The sequence below is a fragment of the Astatotilapia calliptera genome, chromosome 22, assembly GCF_964374335.1.
Source record: "Astatotilapia calliptera chromosome 22, fAstCal68.1, whole genome shotgun sequence".
Lineage (NCBI taxonomy): Eukaryota > Metazoa > Chordata > Actinopteri > Cichliformes > Cichlidae > Astatotilapia > Astatotilapia calliptera.
In genome coordinates this window covers 26,784,315-26,802,901 of record NC_137442.1, presented here as the reverse complement: position 1 = coordinate 26,802,901, position 18,587 = coordinate 26,784,315, and the positions used below count along the sequence as shown (strand labels likewise).

At 40.0% G+C, this 18,587-nt stretch overlaps 1 protein-coding gene across 6 annotated transcripts in view; it reads right to left on the bottom strand.

Moving 5' to 3' along the window:
- The window catches only part of LOC113014322 (receptor-type tyrosine-protein phosphatase U-like), a 259,557-nt gene that overhangs the window by 122,509 nt on the left and 118,461 nt on the right, over positions 1-18,587 (bottom strand). For all 6 annotated transcript variants that reach the window (XM_080296202.1, XM_080296203.1, XM_080296201.1 and 3 more), the window contains exon 3: positions 2,193-2,464. In XM_080296202.1, the coding sequence (XP_080152328.1) occupies positions 2,193-2,464 (272 nt within the window). The remainder of the gene's footprint in view (positions 1-2,192; positions 2,465-18,587) is intronic.

The window sequence follows — 18,587 nt, the reverse complement described above, 5'->3', positions numbered from 1 at the left end:
TTCTGAAAGATCAAATGTGGAAGGACTTTTGGTTTAACAGAACGGGGAGCTTTAAAAGTACAAGGGGTAGCAATGGAGCCACCGAGAAGATAAAGATACAGGGTGTGCTGAAATTCATCCAAATGCTGATTTTTGCTCATTTTCCACCATGTTTAGAATGAATTAGGGAAAAACTATAGATTAGAGTTTAATTCTGTTTTCTGCATGAGCAAAATTTATTCCATTCCAACTTTTCATTAAGCCAAAAAGTTCATATAGAAGTGAAGTAGAAATGAACTGGATGACCTGCAATAGAACATGTAACAGACCTGGGTCATTTTCACATATCAACTGTATGCTGCTGATCTCTACAAAGATCTGCAGATGTGGGTGATGCACAGTCTGACACGAAAGCAGACTGTTTTCTAAATTTGTCATGTAGGAATCTACCATAGTAGAATATTTATTTGTTGTTGTTTTTTTTCCATTATAATTGACATACTTATATTAAATACTGAGGTTATATGGCACATTTAGCTAAATAGCATGAGTGGGAGGGGGATTTCAGTATTGTGTGTTATTGAAATTGGTGATTGCGACTATTTGCAATGACTGGGCAACCACTGATATTTTCTAGTCACGAGTTCTATTTTTACTGTTTTGCGACTCAGCCATTAATGTCAGAACTGTTCTGCCGTAAAACATCTCACCAAGACTGTAGCTGAGCAGCCCCTTGACAAACTGCATTAATCAGCCTTCCATGGTTGCATATGGCTGACTGTGGTTGCATATGACATATGCGGACGTATGAATTTCCTCGTTCCAGATATGATCTAGAACAGGGAATACAAACTGTAACTGTTCAACAGGATACGATGAATATGATAGACTGAAGGAGTCTTGTGTAGTTGTAGTTCATAAAATAATCCCAAATAAAATGTAAATGAATATGATTGCATATTGTACTATTTTGTTGCTGTAATGGTATGTTAAATGTATGGTACATGTATGTACTGTACGTTACATATTTATTATTTAGTTGTGCTTAAATATTTTTGTTTCTTGTGCCCAGTCTTCCCTGGCCCAGACAAGACAATATCTCATCATCATCATCATCATCGTAATAACTGTAATCATCACCACTAGTGGTTGGCACTCACCACATCATACCACAAGTCCTGCAGTTTTGCTCATATTCAGTTGTCTGACCATGAAAAATGTCCTTTGTTATCAAAGCTGACGTTCACAGGTGGGGTTGTTCATGTTTAGTCAACCTGACAGTTAAACACTACCAGAAATACGAGAATATGAAAAAGAAAAAGAAAAAAGCAACAGCTCTCCTCTCTCTTTGATGGGAAGTTGTAAACAAGCAAGACAGAACAGAAGACTGCACCTCAAACCAGCTCGGTTCAGAAGTATTTTTAACTACAAAAGTACTTTGTTCTGGGACTTCACTGCCCTTCCATGAACATACTTGGAAAACATAAGAAAGCCAGAGCACACCGGCTTTTTACAGAGAACGGAAGACAAAGCAGCAAAAAGCGTCCAGGCAATACCTGGGGGCGATCGTGGCGTGAGTTGGGCGTTTGTCTTGTAATCGGAAGGTTGCCGGTTCAAGCCCCGGCTCCGACAGTCTCGGTCGTTGTGTCCTTGGGCAAGACACTTCACCCGTTGCCTACTGGTGGTGGTCAGAGGGCCCGGTGGCGCCAGTGTCCGGCAGCCTCGCCTCTGTCAGTGCGCCCCAGGGTGGCTGTAGCTACAATGTAGCTTGCCATCACCAATGTGTGGATGTGTGGATGATTGTGTATAGTGTAAAGTGCTTTGGGGTCTTTAGGACCAAGTAAAGTGCTATACAAATACAGGCCATTTACCTGGACGGACATCAGCCACAATATATTTGCCATTTATGAAACATGTTTAACCACAGCAAAAAAAACTGTGGCCAAGCTTTCTGAATGCTTTCGCATTTTAAAGTAGTCAGCGAATCTCTTTTTTCTTCTCCCATTTCACTAATTAGGAAATTAGTGGGTAGAATTTTTACAAGATTGAATATTAGAAATTTCCAGTTAGCTACCATCTTATATAAATTTATAAAATATCCAAACATAATTCACCTCAGCTGACAGCTGTCAGGACTCTTTGGCTCATTGTTGTATTTAACAACATAACTACTGAAACCTCATGTGTTTATGTGTTTGTTACCAGTTTCTTACCTGGTATTCACTGGGCCAGAAAGTGCTCACAGCAAGCTCCACCTGGTGCCACTGGCGACCCTGGGAGCCTGAGATATTCCAAACTGCACTGCCCTTGGGACCCGAGTTTACCCGGACATAGACTTGGAGGTCCCCGGGGCTGTGGCCATCACGGCTGTATAGGAAGTAGCTGAACTGGATGCAATGAGTGTCGTTCTCACTGAGCGGGAGCAGAAGGAGCTGAGCCCTTTGGCCACCATAATGCTGCGAAGAATTCACCATCATGAAGGACCCTGGTATGAAAAAAAGAAAATTAACACTGATTAGAGAATAGCCTATTTTCTCTTAACTTTAGTTCTCGGTATCACAAAAGACTGCACTCATAGTTTTCATTTACTATCGGCAGAGTCTCACAGGGAGCCTACCGAGAGCACTTGGACAGAGAAAGGGAAGTTTGAAAGTTTAGCGCTGATAAAACTAAACGACCTTGCCAAGCAGATTCATCTTCTAAACAAGCGGCAGCTACACCTACACCCACTTTACAAACAGCAGCCATTTCAGCATTTTCACCTGCCATATTGAGCTAACTAACCTGAAATATAAAAAAATAACAAGATCCAAGTCTTTGGGCTTCACCTGTAACACCTCAGCCACGGATAGATATGTCAACCCTAGATATGTTAGTTTTGAGCCGCTGAAGAATGTCTGCCTTCTTCTTATTTTTAAACTGCCAAAAAAGAACCTGAGAGCTAAAGTTGACAGGTTCAAGGTTGTTACTCGGAATATCTGTGAAATCCTCTCTGGCTATTTGTCTGTATTTGGTCTGTCTCTGCTACCTGCTTTCACAGGGCCATCAGTTTTGCAGCACTGTCTCAGATCTGGTGTGTTCAAAAGGACAGAGTGGATGTCAGATTGGACTTTCATTTTGGACTGAGGTTCACAGAGTCACTGCTGGCTCTCTCATCCCGGCAGCACACCAGAGATTCCCTGGCCATGAGAAGAGCATCACATTATACAGTGGGGAAAATAAAGGGTGAGGCTTGCCTTTGACTGTGGCCTTCAAAACAGTATAAAGTCAGTTTAAAGTGGGAGAAAATGGAATGGAAAATACAATCTTTATTTATTTATTTTTTTACCCGTGTTTTCTGCCACAAGCAGATGCCTATTCAGTATTCAAAAACAGCAACATTTCAACATGACATCTTAATACTTCTACGGCCAACATTTTTTAACAAGCCCAACCCTATATATCAAAACAAAAACAGTCAAAAACTCACTTTAGAATGAATGATGATGAAATATTATATGGAGGACAAATAGCTTTGAGTTTGAAATTTCCATTGAAAGAAAGTAATTAAAATAACATTTAGGGATGAGTGTGGATATGGAGTATATAGATACAGGAAGGTCTAGCTTATGTGGCAAGAGTGGTTTTATAAACATGTTCTGTAAACAGGTAACCATGGAATTTAAAATCAGTACCGGTAAATTGAAATTTTGAAATATTTGGTCATTCTTGGTATGCATAAAACCCATTTCATGTTTGAGCTGCAGCGGTAGTTTAAGACCCTCTAAAAAGCTGTTCATCCTGTAAGAGCTGATTATAAGATGGATAGGCAGTGGCATTTGGGCTCAATAAATGTTCAAATTACACAAAAAATCAGTCATAAGCAGTTTGCAATGTTGCTTTTAGATGTCTTGAGTAATTTCTAAAGCTCTTCTTTTATCAGAATTGTTGAGCTGAACTTGTTTTTGTATTACTTCTAGAACCTTGCCAGTTTATTATTGGGCTGATATATGTATCAGTATCTGCATTTCTAACATATAAACAGATACTTAATAACTAATGTTAAATAAATTTGTTTGTTTTGATATTGTAATATCATATTTTTAAATCAGTTGAAATTATAGGTCCCAAGGTCAGTGCACTTTAGAATATCTCGCTTAGAATCTTATTTCATGAATTACTTATTATTATACTATCACCATGAAAAACAATACCAAGCTCTTTCACTGGTGGAAAATCGTTGGAGATACAGAGAAACCTAGAATCTGAAGAAAAGAATGACAGCTATACAGTACAGTGGGAAATATAATTATTTGATCCTCTGTTTCGAAGTTTGCTGACGTACAAAGAACAGTCTCTATTTTTTGTGGCAGTTAATCTGTTCCTCTAGCAGAAAAGCAACCCCAAAGCATAATGTTTCATACTTGATTGTGGGGCCGATGTTCATTGGGTCATACTCTGCATTTCTCTTTTACCAAACATGGCGGGCCCAGTTGATGCAAGATAGCTTAATTTTAAATCTGACCCCAGAACTTTCTACCAATCCTCCTCAGAATCATTTAGAGGGAAAAACGTAAGATGGGCCTCTACATGTGCCTTCTTAAGCAGAGGGACCTTGCAAGATTTAAAACCATTATGGCGTAGCGTGTTACCAGTGGTGTTCTTAGTGACTGTCCCCCCAACTGCCTTCAGATCATTAACAAGCTTTTCTCATGTAGTTTCAGGCTCATCCACCACCTTTCTTTCTTTCCTTTCATGCTCCAGATCAAGAATGGCTTTGTAATCCTTTTCAGCTTTACACCGATCTATCATCTTGTCCCTGACATCATTTGACAGCTCTTTGGTCTTGCCAATGGCGGTGGAGATGCTGGAAGACATTGATTCTGTGGACAGCTGTACTTTACACACATAAAATACTTATTCCGCTCACTGGCGTGCCAATCAACTTTTATCTAACTTGTTTTTCCAGATCTTTGGTTGATATTTTTTTCTATTTCCCTTAAAATGAAACTAACCTAAAATTACAATTTTAGGTTTGTTTTTTGAAAGTGAGCAGACTTATGAATTCAGCAGGAGATCAAATAATCTAAATGGAAATGTACAGCTTAGGACAGTGGTTCCCAAACTTTTTTTGCTAGGCCCCCTTTGTTTTACAAGAAAAATGTTCGCGCCAATGTCAAAGGTATGTGCCTTTTTTCACGTCACGCTGTGCAGCAAGTTATTGTTTACATTAGATGAATTGCAGAATGGCAGATAGTCAGATTACCAGTATTTTGTCTCTATCTGTAGTATTTACTGGCTTACATATAAACACGCAGTTACTGTCCCTCTATTTAGAAAGGCAGAGGCGTCACGGTGTGATTATTTTACGTGTAGTTGTTTTTTTCCTGTGTAATAATATTCAACATTGCTATCAATACATTTTTCAAAAAATGTCTCTCGGTGCAAAATGGGTTTAAAAACATGAACAGCTGTGGGATACTGTTTGTCCGTGATTTAGACAGGGGGAACAAATCGTGGCAGGATCAGCCTGATGTTATTTGTATCCCACTGTAACTGTACTGTATAAAGAGCTAACATCTCCAAAATGTCAGGAGTAGTTAGTCATTACAACAAGTGTTTGTGAACTAAAAATCAAGAATGTGGGATACTGTTTGTCTATGAAGAGCCCAGTGCTGCTCCTGACGCAGAGAAAGCCAATTATGCAGGGGAGACCTACCTCGGCACTTGTGCAGGTGAAGCCAAAGGGAAGATATGCTTCACCATATTTTCTAGTCTTTGGCTTAGAATGATGTTGGTTTGGAAACATATTCATTGATGCTTCATCTCCTGCTTTGCGTTTGTGTAGGCGCCCCGTGCTAGCAGTGTCCAAGCATTGTTTTTGTTTTTTTTCCCTTTTCATACCGCGCCCCCCTGCAATGGCTTTGCGCCCCCCCTAGGGGGCAGGCCCCACACTTTGGGAAGGTCTTGCTTAGGAGATGAGGTGTGTCAATCAGTGGGGAAAAAATGATAGAAAAGAGCAGAAAAGAGCTATCAGCAGGTTGTGATGTTTCTGTCAAGATCTTGAAAATATTCAAATCAGACATTCTTTAAAAAAACTTTTAGAATAGCCCCTAGAGTCCCGTGAAAAGCTGTGAGGACATTCTTAAACATGCTGGTTTAGATGAGGAAACTGGAGTGATCTTCAAAGAAAAGTACATATATACATATACATATATATATACATATACACATATACACATATATATACATATACACATATATATACATATACACATATATATACATATATATATATATATATATACACATATATATATATATATATATGTGTGTATATACATATACACATATACATATATATACATACATATACACATATATACATACATATACACATATACATATATATACATACATATACACATATACATATATATATATATATACACACATATATATACACATATATACACACATATATATATACACATATATACATATATATATACACATATATACACACATATATATATACATATATACACACATATATACACATATATATACACATATATACACACATATATATATATATATATACACATATATACACACATATATATATATATATATACACATATATACACACTATATATATATATATATATATATATATATATATATATATACACATATATACACACATATATATATATATATATATATATATATATATATATATATATATATATATATACATATACACATATATATATATACATATATACATATATATATACATATATATATATACACACACATATATATATATACACACACATATATACACACACATATATATATACACACATATATATATATATATATATATATATATATATATATATATATGTATATATATATATATATACTAGGGGTGCAACGATATTCGTATCGATATTGAACCGTTCGATACAGTGCTTTCGGTTCGGTACGCATAATACAACATTTGTAATTTATTTTATCAACTTTCCTTCTGACGATGCTGTCTGTGTTGAGCGCTCAGTGAATCTGCGTTCGACTACTCCGCCTAGGCTGCACTGTCCAGCGCAGATCCACTGAGTGCTCAACACAGACAGCATAGTCAGAAGGAAGAGCGCAGGGCAAGCTAGCAAGACAGAAGTTAAGCTCTCCTTGCAACATGGACCTCCCCCACCCTCATTCAGATCTGGCGTTTGGAATTATTTTGGTTTTCATATGACGTATGACCCTGAAGGTAAGCGAGTCATGGACTAAAGTAAAACAGTATGTTGGATGTGCCATGCAATGCTCAATTACATGGGTGGGAGCTAGTGTGTTAGCGCAGTTAGCTCGTTAACGTGTTGGCCGTCTAGCCCCATGCACGGGGCGATCGGCGGGAGATTTGCCGTGTTGTGGCGTTAAGGTCATTTCAACGAGATTAACCTGAAAGCACTAGTGGGAACACAACGAATATGACTGCACATTTACGCCGACATCATCCTAGTGCAAAGACAAAAACAACAAGCATGCTACTAACTTTAGCCGAGTCATTTAGACAGCTGTTAGCACATGATTCTCCTTATGCTGCTGAGAATATAGCCCAGAAGAAGCGGATAGTATAGCTTTTATTTTGGAAAGAGACATTTCTCTGTAATAAACTCTCTTTTCCAAAGATGAGTGATTCCTGAATCAGATACAGGGCTTGCAATATCGCTAGCCTGACGTCCTGGGGCTAACGATTTTTTCAGTCGGGCTACCAAAATCTATCTCTTCCCTGCCTGTCGGGCTATTGTAGGAAGGAAAAATATGTCAATGCTTTTGCATTCTTTCAGAAATGTAGCTGGGTAATTATGTCATTGGCATCGGTGAGCCACTGTCAATATGTGACATATTGAAATCGCGTTTGAATTTGCGCTTGTTTTTTTGCTTTCACTTTGCAATCGTGCGAACTGTGTATAGAGAGCGACAGCACTGATCTGTGAGTGACGATAATTTGCGCACCAATTCCTCTGACATCGTCTTATTAATCATTAGCTTACTATGCAAACATGACAAGTGAAATCTCCCACAGCAAGCTTAAACATGTGAGAGGTTGATCGCGCAGAGAATTGCTGAGCTTATGTGAGTGCGTGTGTAAAAGCAGCAGGATATATATTTGACTACGATGATCTGGATGACTGAGAACCTTCACAGACAGATATATATTTTAGTTCTGCTGAGCCAAATAAGACAGGTCAGGGAGAAGAAGTGACAGCCAAAGAAAAGCTTACGATGCCGATGTCCAAGAAAGGGTCTCCAGTATGAAGAGTTGGACAGCACCAGGCCCTGACATGGTTCACGCCTACTGGCTGAAGAAGCTGACTGCACTCCACGAGTGTCTGACAGCACAAATGAACCAGCTGCTAGTTGACGAGAGGAGGAGATTGAAGCCACTGACATCAAGACAAGACAGCTCCTTACCATGCATGCAAGTCCAGCACCCTGAGGCTGTACGCTAAGCGGAAGGAAGGGGGCCGGGGACTGGTGAGTGTCAGCACCACAGTCCAGGATGAGACAAGGAACATCCACAAATACATCACGAAGATGGCCCCAACTGACCGAGTGCTCAGTGAATACCTCAGGCAGCAGAAACCCAAGAAAGTGGAGGAAGACAAGGAACCATCATGGAAGACAGGCCCCTGCACGGTATGTAGAGGAGGTGGCTGATATCCAGAAATCCTACCAGTGGCTGGACAAAGTTGGACTGAAAGACAGCACGGAAGCACTAATCATGGCAGCACAGGAACAAGCATTAAGCACAAGATCCATTGAGGCTGGGGTCTATCACACCAGGCAAGACCCCAGGTGCAGGCTGTGTAAAGATGCCCCAGAGACAATCCAGCACATAACAGCAGGGTGCAAGATGCTAGCAGGCAAGGCATACATGGAACGCCATAACCAAGTGGCCGGCATAGTGTACAGGAACATCTGTGCCAAGTATAACCTGGAAGTCCCGAGGTCAAAATGGGAGATGCCCCCAAGGGTGGTGGAGAATGACCGAGCTAAGATCCTGTGGGACTTCCAGATACAGACGGACAAAATGGTGGTGGCTAACCAACCGGACATAGTGGTGGTAGACAAACAGAAGAAGACGGCCGTAGTGATCGATGTAGCGGTTCCGAATGACAGCAATATCAGGAAGAAGGAACACGAGAAGCTGGAGAAATACCAAGGGCTCAGAGAAGAGCTCGAGAGGATGTGGAGGGTGAAGGTGACGGTGGTCCCCGTGGTAATCGGAGCACTAGGTGCGGTGACTTCCAAGCTAGGTAAGTGGCTCCAGCAGATCCCGGGAACAACATCGGAGATCTCTGTCCAGAAGAGCGCAGTCCTGGGAACAGCTAAGATACTGCGCAGGACCCTCAAGCTCCCAGGCCTCTGGTAGAGGACCCGAGCTTGAAGGATTGACCGCCCACAGGGGGCGAGTGGGGAACTTTTTTTTATGTGTATGTATATATTAGGGGTGCAACGATACACAAAATTCACGGTTCGGTTCGGTTCGATACTTTGGTGTCACGGTTCGATATTTTTTCGATACAAAAAAAATGTTCATGCCTTTTTAATTTGTCATTTATTAAAATTATAAATATATATTTTAACTCAAAAGTACAGTTTTTAAATTTAACCCTAACCCTTGTGCGTGTTTTTTATTTTGACAGCGAATGCGCACCTGCGGACCACTTATGTGCAGCCCTGGTTATTTAGCTCATCATATTGCAGCCACAGAAATTCTTTTGTCCATGAAACCATAAAGCTGCTCTTTCTTTTTGCCTTATAGTCTGATTTGTCATAACTTCTCCGTTTTGTGGTAAGCTTTTCTTTGGCTGTCACTTCTTCACCCTGACCTGTCTTATTTGGCTCAGCAGAACTAAAATATATATCTGTCTGTGAAGGTTCTCAGTCATCCAGGTCATCGTAGTCAAATATAAATCCTGCTGCTTTTACACACGCACTCACATAAGCTCAGCGATTCTCTGCGCGATCAACCTCTCACATGTTTAAGCTTGCTGTGGGAGATTTCACTTGTCATGTTTGCATAGTAAGCTAATGATTAATAAGACGATGTCAGAGGAATTGGTGCGCAAATTATCATCACTCACAGATCAGTGCTGTCGCTCTCTATACACAGTTCACACGATTGCAAAGTGAAAGCAAAAAAACAAGCGCAAATTCAAACGCGACTTCAATATGTCACATATTGACAGTGGCTCACCGATGCCAATGACATAATTACCCAGCTACATTTCTGAAAGAATGCAAAAGCATTGACATATTTTTCCTTCCTACAATAGCCCGACGGGCAGGGAAGAGATAGATTTTGGTAGCCCGACTGAAAAAATCGTTAGCCCCAGGACGTCAGGCTAGCGATATTGCAAGCCCTGTATCTGATTCAGGAATCACTCATCTTTGGAAAAGAGAGTTTATTACAGAGAAATGTCTCTTTCCAAAATAAAAGCTATACTATCCGCTTCTTCTGGGCTATATTCTCAGCAGCATAAGGAGAATCATGTGCTAACAGCTGTCTAAATGACTCGGCTAAAGTTAGTAGCATGCTTGTTGTTTTGGTCTTTGCACTAGGATGATGTCGGCGTAAATGTGCAGTCATATTCGTTGTGTTCCCGCTAGTGCTTTCAGGTTAATCTCGTTGAAATGACCTTAACGCCACAACACGGCAAATCTCCCGCCGATCGCCCCGTGCATGGGGCTAGACGGCCAACACGTTAACGAGCTAACTGCGCTAACACACTAGCTCCCACCCATGTAATTGAGCATTGCATGGCACATCCAACATACTGTTTTACTTTAGTCCATGACTCGCTTACCTTCAGGGTCATACGTCACATGAAAACCAAAATAATTCCAAACGCCAGATCTGAATGAGGGTGGGGGAGGTCCATGTTGCAAGGAGAGCTTAACTTCTGTCTTGCTAGCTTGCCCTGCGCTCTTCCTTCTGACTATGCTGTCTGTGTTGAGCACTCAGTGGATCTGCGCTGGACAGTGCAGCCTAGGCGGAGTAGTCGAATGCAGATTCACTGAGCGCTCAACACAGACAGCATCGTCAGAAGGAAAGTTGATAAAATAAATTACAAATGTTGTATTGTTCGATACATATGCGTACCGAACCGAAAGCACTGTATCGAACGGTTCAATATCGATACGAATATCGTTGCACCCCTAATATATATAGATGTGTGTGTGTAGATAAATTATCACTAATTATAAGTTTTTTAAACCATTAATGACTACATTGACTTTCAAAATGATGTTTTATTAAAGAAATGTTGAAAAGATAGGAAGACAAAGCGAAAAAAGACACATACAGATAATGCAGAAAGTAAGAATTGCTACCTTGCAGTGCTAAAAGTGGCTTTAAAGATCAAATAGTTTCCTCTTTCATTTCTAATCTTTCAGTCATCATCAACATCAGATGGACTCTTTGATGTCGCCCACAGGAGGGTGAAAGCATGCTAATTGAACGGATAACCTTCACATATGGCACCTTGTGGCGGGTGATGCTACTTGACATGGCCAGGGAAGACAAGCACATGGGTAGTGTAGTTGCTTAGGTACTGTAGTTTAGGGAGAGTGCAATCAGAGGCCTGCCTCCTGCCATTAATCATACTGACATAGTTATTAGGCCATAATGGCAACCGAGGGAATGCTTAAACCGGAGAGATGGCTGTAATATTTGCACGCTGACGTGTAGGACACATATCAGCACACACACTCCTCGCTGAAACACACATAGTTTACAGCATCAGAAGCAGACCTGGGGCCTAGTCACACTGACCTTCCCTTGAGAAAAGTGGCTTCTTCTTTTAACTTTTCCAGCAGTCCTTCTACTTTCTTTTGCCAGCTTACATTCTTATTCTTTTATATTTTAAGCCAGATCTATATTTTAATTTCCCCAAATACATGCAGTATTAAAAAAAGAACAAACGACAAGGTGGTTCATATATTCAGATAACATTCACCATCTGTTTTAAGGTAAAAAAAACAAAACAAAATCACATCATTGGCACGTCATGAACGGACTCCATTCCATTAAAAAAGGAGACATTTTTCAGAATGCAGTAGGTATTCTTTCAGACTTTAGAATGCAGTGTGCTGATAAAGTAGAGACAATCTATTTACACTTTAATGCGCTCTGAATGAAGAAATCTTCGACTGAGTGCAGTTATTTATTTAGGCAAAGGCAAATGTGAAATGAACTCAATTACACTAAGTGTAGTTTGTGTTATCAAGTAATTTTCCATGTCTCACCCATGATACAGTGGCATCATTTGGAATTCAAAATCATATTACCAGGAGTCTGATATAATGCGTAGCCTTGAGTGTGCTCAGCCTGCTCAGTCAGGGGCTTTTAATTCCATTTATCAGCTGCTTTCTTTCGAGAAATATAAAAATGAAACAGGTCAAAGGGTGAGACAGATGCACGGACAACCTGGATATCTTTGAGATTTAACATGCATGTCACAAAGCATTGTCGACCAATGTACATTCCCTCCCTTGGCTCCTCTTCTCTGCCCCCAGAGCACGGATAAGACGTCAAACTGCCAGAAATATCCTGTGATAACAAGCAGCTGCTCTCCTTTGAGAACTCATGGTATTCTTGGACGACACTGAAATTCTACTCTGCTTCACCTGCTTGCAGGCGAAGGCCGGGCAGGCTCTGGCTAAGCCCTCGCCGCTGCTGCTGCTTTGATGTGCGAGTTCTCCAGGCGGGGCTCTTTGGCTAAATTGCTTTTTCTTCAGCTATGAGAGCTGGAGCCTGTCATTGTTGGAGGGCAAGTCTCCAACTGTCCTTATGACAGGATTGCACTGGGAAGTGTGGGCGCTCGGAAATTACATAGGAAGCAGCTACAAGCAACGCTCTGTCTCTCATTTTACGGAAATATCTTTAAGCAACTTGTCTCCTTTGTTACTGAAGCTCCAGCCTCCATTTGATTGTACTGAAGCCATCTGGTGGTTAAAAGAGTGAAGGACACAATAAGTCCTTCAACCTGAACAAACTAGGTTAGGTCTTAGTTTTTGGACAAAGAAATATATATTTTTTTAAATTTTGCCTTTGTGCTCCACCACAGTGCATTTTAAATCAAACAATAAAGGTATGATTTAAGTGAAGACTTTAATTTGAGTGGGTTAACAAAGGCATTGCATTCATTGTTAGAGAATTATGACCAAATCTATACACATTCCAACACTTTCAGAGACTATATTTGGACAGTTATCTGAGAAATAGTTTCACGGTTCAGTAAAACCGGTTGCCTTGTTATTTCATGACAAATTAAGCAGATAAAATACACTATATTGCAAAAGGTATTCACTCACCCATCTAAATGGTTAAATTCAGGTGTTTCAATCACCTCCATGGACACAGGTTTAAGCCTAGGCATGCAGACTACTTCTACAAACATTTGTGAAAGAAAAAGTCACCCAGGAGCTGGTGAATTCCATCGTGATACTGTGACAGGATGCTACCAGTGCAACAAGTCCAGTCGTGAGCCTTCCCAGAGAAGTGTAAGCTGTTGTAGCTGCAAAGACTGAACTCACATATATTAAAATTATTAAACACTTTAGAATCTGATGTCACTCAAGTTCATAGGTGTCTGAAAGCAGACAAACAATTACTTTTGGTAATATAGTGTATCTGCTGTTTATGTCAAGCACTGAATTTGCATTTCAGAGCTGTTCAGTGTGCTCTCAATATGAGTTCCAAAGAGATTTTAAATTCAGTTCAGTTCAATTCACTTTATTTATATAGCAATAAAATCAAAACCTAAGTGGCCTCAAGGCACTTTTAGTGTAAGGTAAAGACCCTACAATAATATAAAGAAAACAGAGAAAACCCCAAAAATCATATGACCACCCGTTAAGCAAAGGCTTTGGTGACAGTGCGAAGAAAAAACTCCCTTTTAAGAGGAAGAAACCTCCAGTAGAACCAGACTCAGGGAGGGGCGGCCATCGCCCACGACCGGTTAGAGTGAGTGGAGGAAAACAGGACAAAAACATGGAAGACAGCCAGAGAGTAATAGTAAATAATAATCAAAAGCAGAATGGTGTATAAACACATAGTGAGGGGAAAAAAAGGTGACTGAAGAAGAAACACTCAGCGTAAATCTGAATTTAGAAGCAGAAAATTTGAGGCCATCTAGGTCTGTAAGTCGTTATATGTCTTCTTGAATAGAAGTCATTTGCATTTGTCATTTGCAGTAGTTCAAATCTATGCTCTGCCTTCTTATGATACTGCCTAAGGCAGGGGTCAGCAACCTTTAAGACCCAAAGAGCCACTTGGACCCGGTTTCCCCGCAAAAGAAAACACTGGGAGCCGCAAATACTTTTGAAATCTAAAATGAAGATAACACTGTATGTATTGTTTTTTTTTACCTTTATGCTTTGTGTGAACAACTAAGGTGTGTTGCTTATGAAATCCATGAAGTGCTACAGAGAAAATCACATTTTATTTATGTAATTAACACATTTTGAACTCTTAAAGAAATATAACAAAAGGAAAGACACCCAGCTGAACTAAAATGATCCATGTAGCAAACAACAACTGTTGTGAGCCGCCACCCTTATATCGCCTTTGGGCTTTTGGAGCCTTGAACTGACTTTTAAAAAATAATTGGAAAAAAGCACTATGCTGCTAAAAAATTAAGAATAGATATTTGCAAAATTGTGCTTAAATATGTATTTTACCTGGTTAATGTGTTTGGCGGGGCGTGATCTGCAGCGCCGCTGCAGGGGAGGCGGACGCACCTGAACGGCACCCGCAATCACGCCTCATCGCCTTAACGTCTGTGCCATCTATGCTGTTGTGTTTGTTTGTTTGTTTGTGTGTCGGGCTGAAAAGCTACAGCCGGCTGTATGCATACAACAACCGTGTGTGAAAAGTGGTCAATAAAGAGATGCTGAAAAGAGATGCAAACATCGTCGGGTCTGCCGTGATATGTTTACAATGGGACTTCTGCTCCTGAACCTCTGCGCACAGCATCTGAAAATCGGCGCTGTACGAAGTCACTTTCAACTTTACACAGGACGTTTGTTTTTAACATAGTTCACGGTGGAGAATAGCTGCTGACATAATGTGGATCCAAAGATCCATAATTGGCCTACCTGGGGTTGAAAGTCTCGATAAATGCACGGCGTTTCGGCGGGTACACCGGCTTCCGCGAGTGTGACGCTTATTTTGAGCGATGAAAAAATAATAAAATATAATTTTATTTTTATATTTCAATATCACAATAATCTTCCAATGTAGAACTACAAGTTAAAAAAGAACTAACATAAATAAAATACTCTTCAGCTAAATACTAAATATTTTCTCAAACCACACGGAGCCGCACTATAAGGACTAAAGAGCCGCAGGTTGCCGACCCCTGGCCTAAGGAAAGCATGTATATTGTAAACAGAAGTGGTCCTAGCATGTAACCCTGTGGAAGTCCATAATTAACATTAGTGTGTGGAGAACTCTACATTTACATGACCAAATTGGAGTCTTTTAGATAGATGTGATTCAAACCACTGCAGCGCAGTACCTTTAACATCTACAGCAAGCTCTAATCAGTGTAATAAAATAGCATTAAACGCTGCACTGCGGTCCAGCAGGACAAGCACAGTTCACTGTCCAGAAGGTCAAAGGTTAACTTTAGTACCACAGTGCAGCTTCAATTTATAAATAGCAATCTAATAAGTAACGTATTTAAAGACCTAATAAAATATCAGCAGTAAAGGAAGCAAGCTCCTGAAGGTTAGTACACTAGCACAAATTTCTCAAAAGCATTCATCGCACCTCTTTTCAATTTAGGTTGATGGAGTAGGTCAGCATGATTGATGCAGTAATTAGAAATTTGATAAAACTCATGAAGATATTAAAATCTCAGATAACCTTACTCAACATCCTTGAGGACACAGACATCAATAGAGACACAGTGTATAAGCACAGACAAGCTTCTGTAAAAAAAAATAACAAAAAAAAACAACACCCAATGCAGAGAAATTCTCCATAAATCCATAGAAGCTGATAAGGCTCCATCTATTTCTCCCCTGACCCTGCCAAGGGCAAGGGAACATGCATTAAGAGATTAGGGGACGGCCTCGGTTCCCTGAATTCATATCAGAATGTGGGGTGGAAACCTGAGTCATAGGTCTGGCCGCTTTTATCACACTTACACCAAGAAAAACACGAGAGGAGCTGAAAGTGGAAGGGACGAGCGAGAGAGTACGGCAAGAAAAGAAGGAGCGATAGCGGGGTGCTTTTATCTTTATGTTTGTCTCTGTCATTTTTGGTTAGCATCCCTCTGCTGCCATCAATAACTCTTTGTACAACTCAGGCAGGCCTATTCCACACAATGACAACACCATCATTTCTTGAAAAAGGCCAAGCAAAACCTGATGCATTTTAATCAAATTGTTATCTAACATTTTCTGCCTCCTTGTGCCTCCACGTAGACTCGCTGTGAATGCCGGTTTATAGCCTGCTTTCTCGTCATTTTGACTGTGTGATTGATGAGAGCAAGCCCGAGGAGGATCTTCATTAACCCTCCCTCCTCCAGGACACCTGCAGAAGGTCATTCAAGATTTTCAATTTGGACTCTGAATTTGGTCTTTCAGATCTCCATTTGCTTTCTGCCTTTTATTCTTTTTTTTCTGATATTGCAACTTGGAGCTACTCTGACCACAGATGATATTGCACACCCAAGAGGAGTGAAGTGCGGCCAGTGTAGATGATTAGGAGGGCGCAGATTGGTCTCGCTGTTTGCTGCTCTTTGTATCTCTGGAGGTGGTGTGTGAACTGCTCGGCTGGCGGGGACAGAGGAGCTGGGGCTTGTTTACTGGAGCCAAAAGACAATGCAGATTTTACCACTTACAAAGTCACACAGTGCTTGCTGCGTACAAATGGGAAATCTGCAAACCAACAGCAGCTGGTCATGAATGCGACACTGGCAGAGCCTAAACACCCTGCAAACAATACAACTCTGAGTGCAGCTGACGGCTCCAGCTAATGAATTCTACAGGTGAGAGTCGAGAGCCAGGCAGACAACCTGGAGACCGCTGACAACAACAGAGTCATTACTGTGTTTCTACGCTGACACTTCCAAGATGCGCTGATTAGCACCACATACTGAGTGAAATGTGCCAACAATGCGTGCTTTCATTAGACTATGCAAATGCTGCATCGCATCACATGTCAAGATGCACAAGTCAAATTCATTAGTGTTCGGTTGCTTCTCCAATGCAGTTGATTAATAAATAATTAAGTCAGCTAATTTTACTTTTTTTAGTGCCTCTAAAATAATATCTGGCCTTTTCAGCTGCTAAAACTGACTAATCGCTAAGTGTGTCTATCTACCATTTTGCTGCTCAGCAGGTAGTGCTAGAGGGATATGAGAGATTTTTTTGTTAGAAAACAGATGCCTGCTGTGGCAGAAAATGGCGCTATGAGTGGAAAGAGTGAAGCAGAACAGTGAAATTGGGAGTCAGAAAGCTAAGCAGACAAACAAATAAACAAAAAAAAAAACACCCACAAAGCCCCGTAATGCTTAGGAAAGCTACAGATCCTCTGATAGTCTCTATAGGTGCTCCACTATGAGACACCTATTTCATACTAGTGTCATTTTGTTATTAAAACATGTATCGATGTACTATTTAGGATCTTTGTGGTAGAGATTTAGGAAAAACACTTTTCATGAAATTGAGCCAGGGGTGCACACTTAAGACCACCAAATCCGCCAGACCTTATAGTTTACATTTTTACATTTTTTGGAGCATTTCAAGTTGCTATACATCAATACAACTGCTATATCCCAAGTTTTAATAATATGTATTCATTAAGTCCATAGTAACTCCACAAATTGAAAAAAATGCAATAAACTACAAAAAAAATCATGTTTTGTTTTGTTTTGTTTTTTACACATATTTCTAGTTTTTCCTCAAAACTGTAAATGCAAAAAAGTTGCACAAAATAGTTTCTAAACACAGGAAATTTATTTCGAGTGTCTTACGTTTTGAGATTTTTTAGACTTTTATAAGCTGCAGGAAAAATGAAAAAAAATATTGTTGTGCACAATTTGCAACAAAACAACATGTGCATCAAAATAAACTATTTCCAACAGTGCAATTTAAGCTCTAAGCATCCCAGAAACTATACAAACATAAAGTCAAAGCATAAAGTCAAACATGACTTTCAAAAACGCCAGTAAATCTTTGAAAGACCCTGTAGGGAAAACAAAACTACTTTTCCCACGAAAAATGACATCACTTCCAATTTTTGCAGGTAGTTTATGCGATAGTTCACACTAACAACGTGATGACTTTTATTCCAACATAGGAACTGCTATGAACAGTGTTTCTGGGTTGTAATGTTTTTGTTGTCACCAGCACTTTTTACAAAGCCATTTGTGAAAGGAAACCATAACCTGGGAAAAGTTGAATGCATAAAATGTAAGTAACGCAATGTATTTATCAAGTGTCTGTATTAAGGGTGCACTGTAACAATAGAAGGGTAAATAAGATTTACCCAAGCTGTCCAAACTAGGATTTGAATAAAAAAGAAAACACTGTTGATG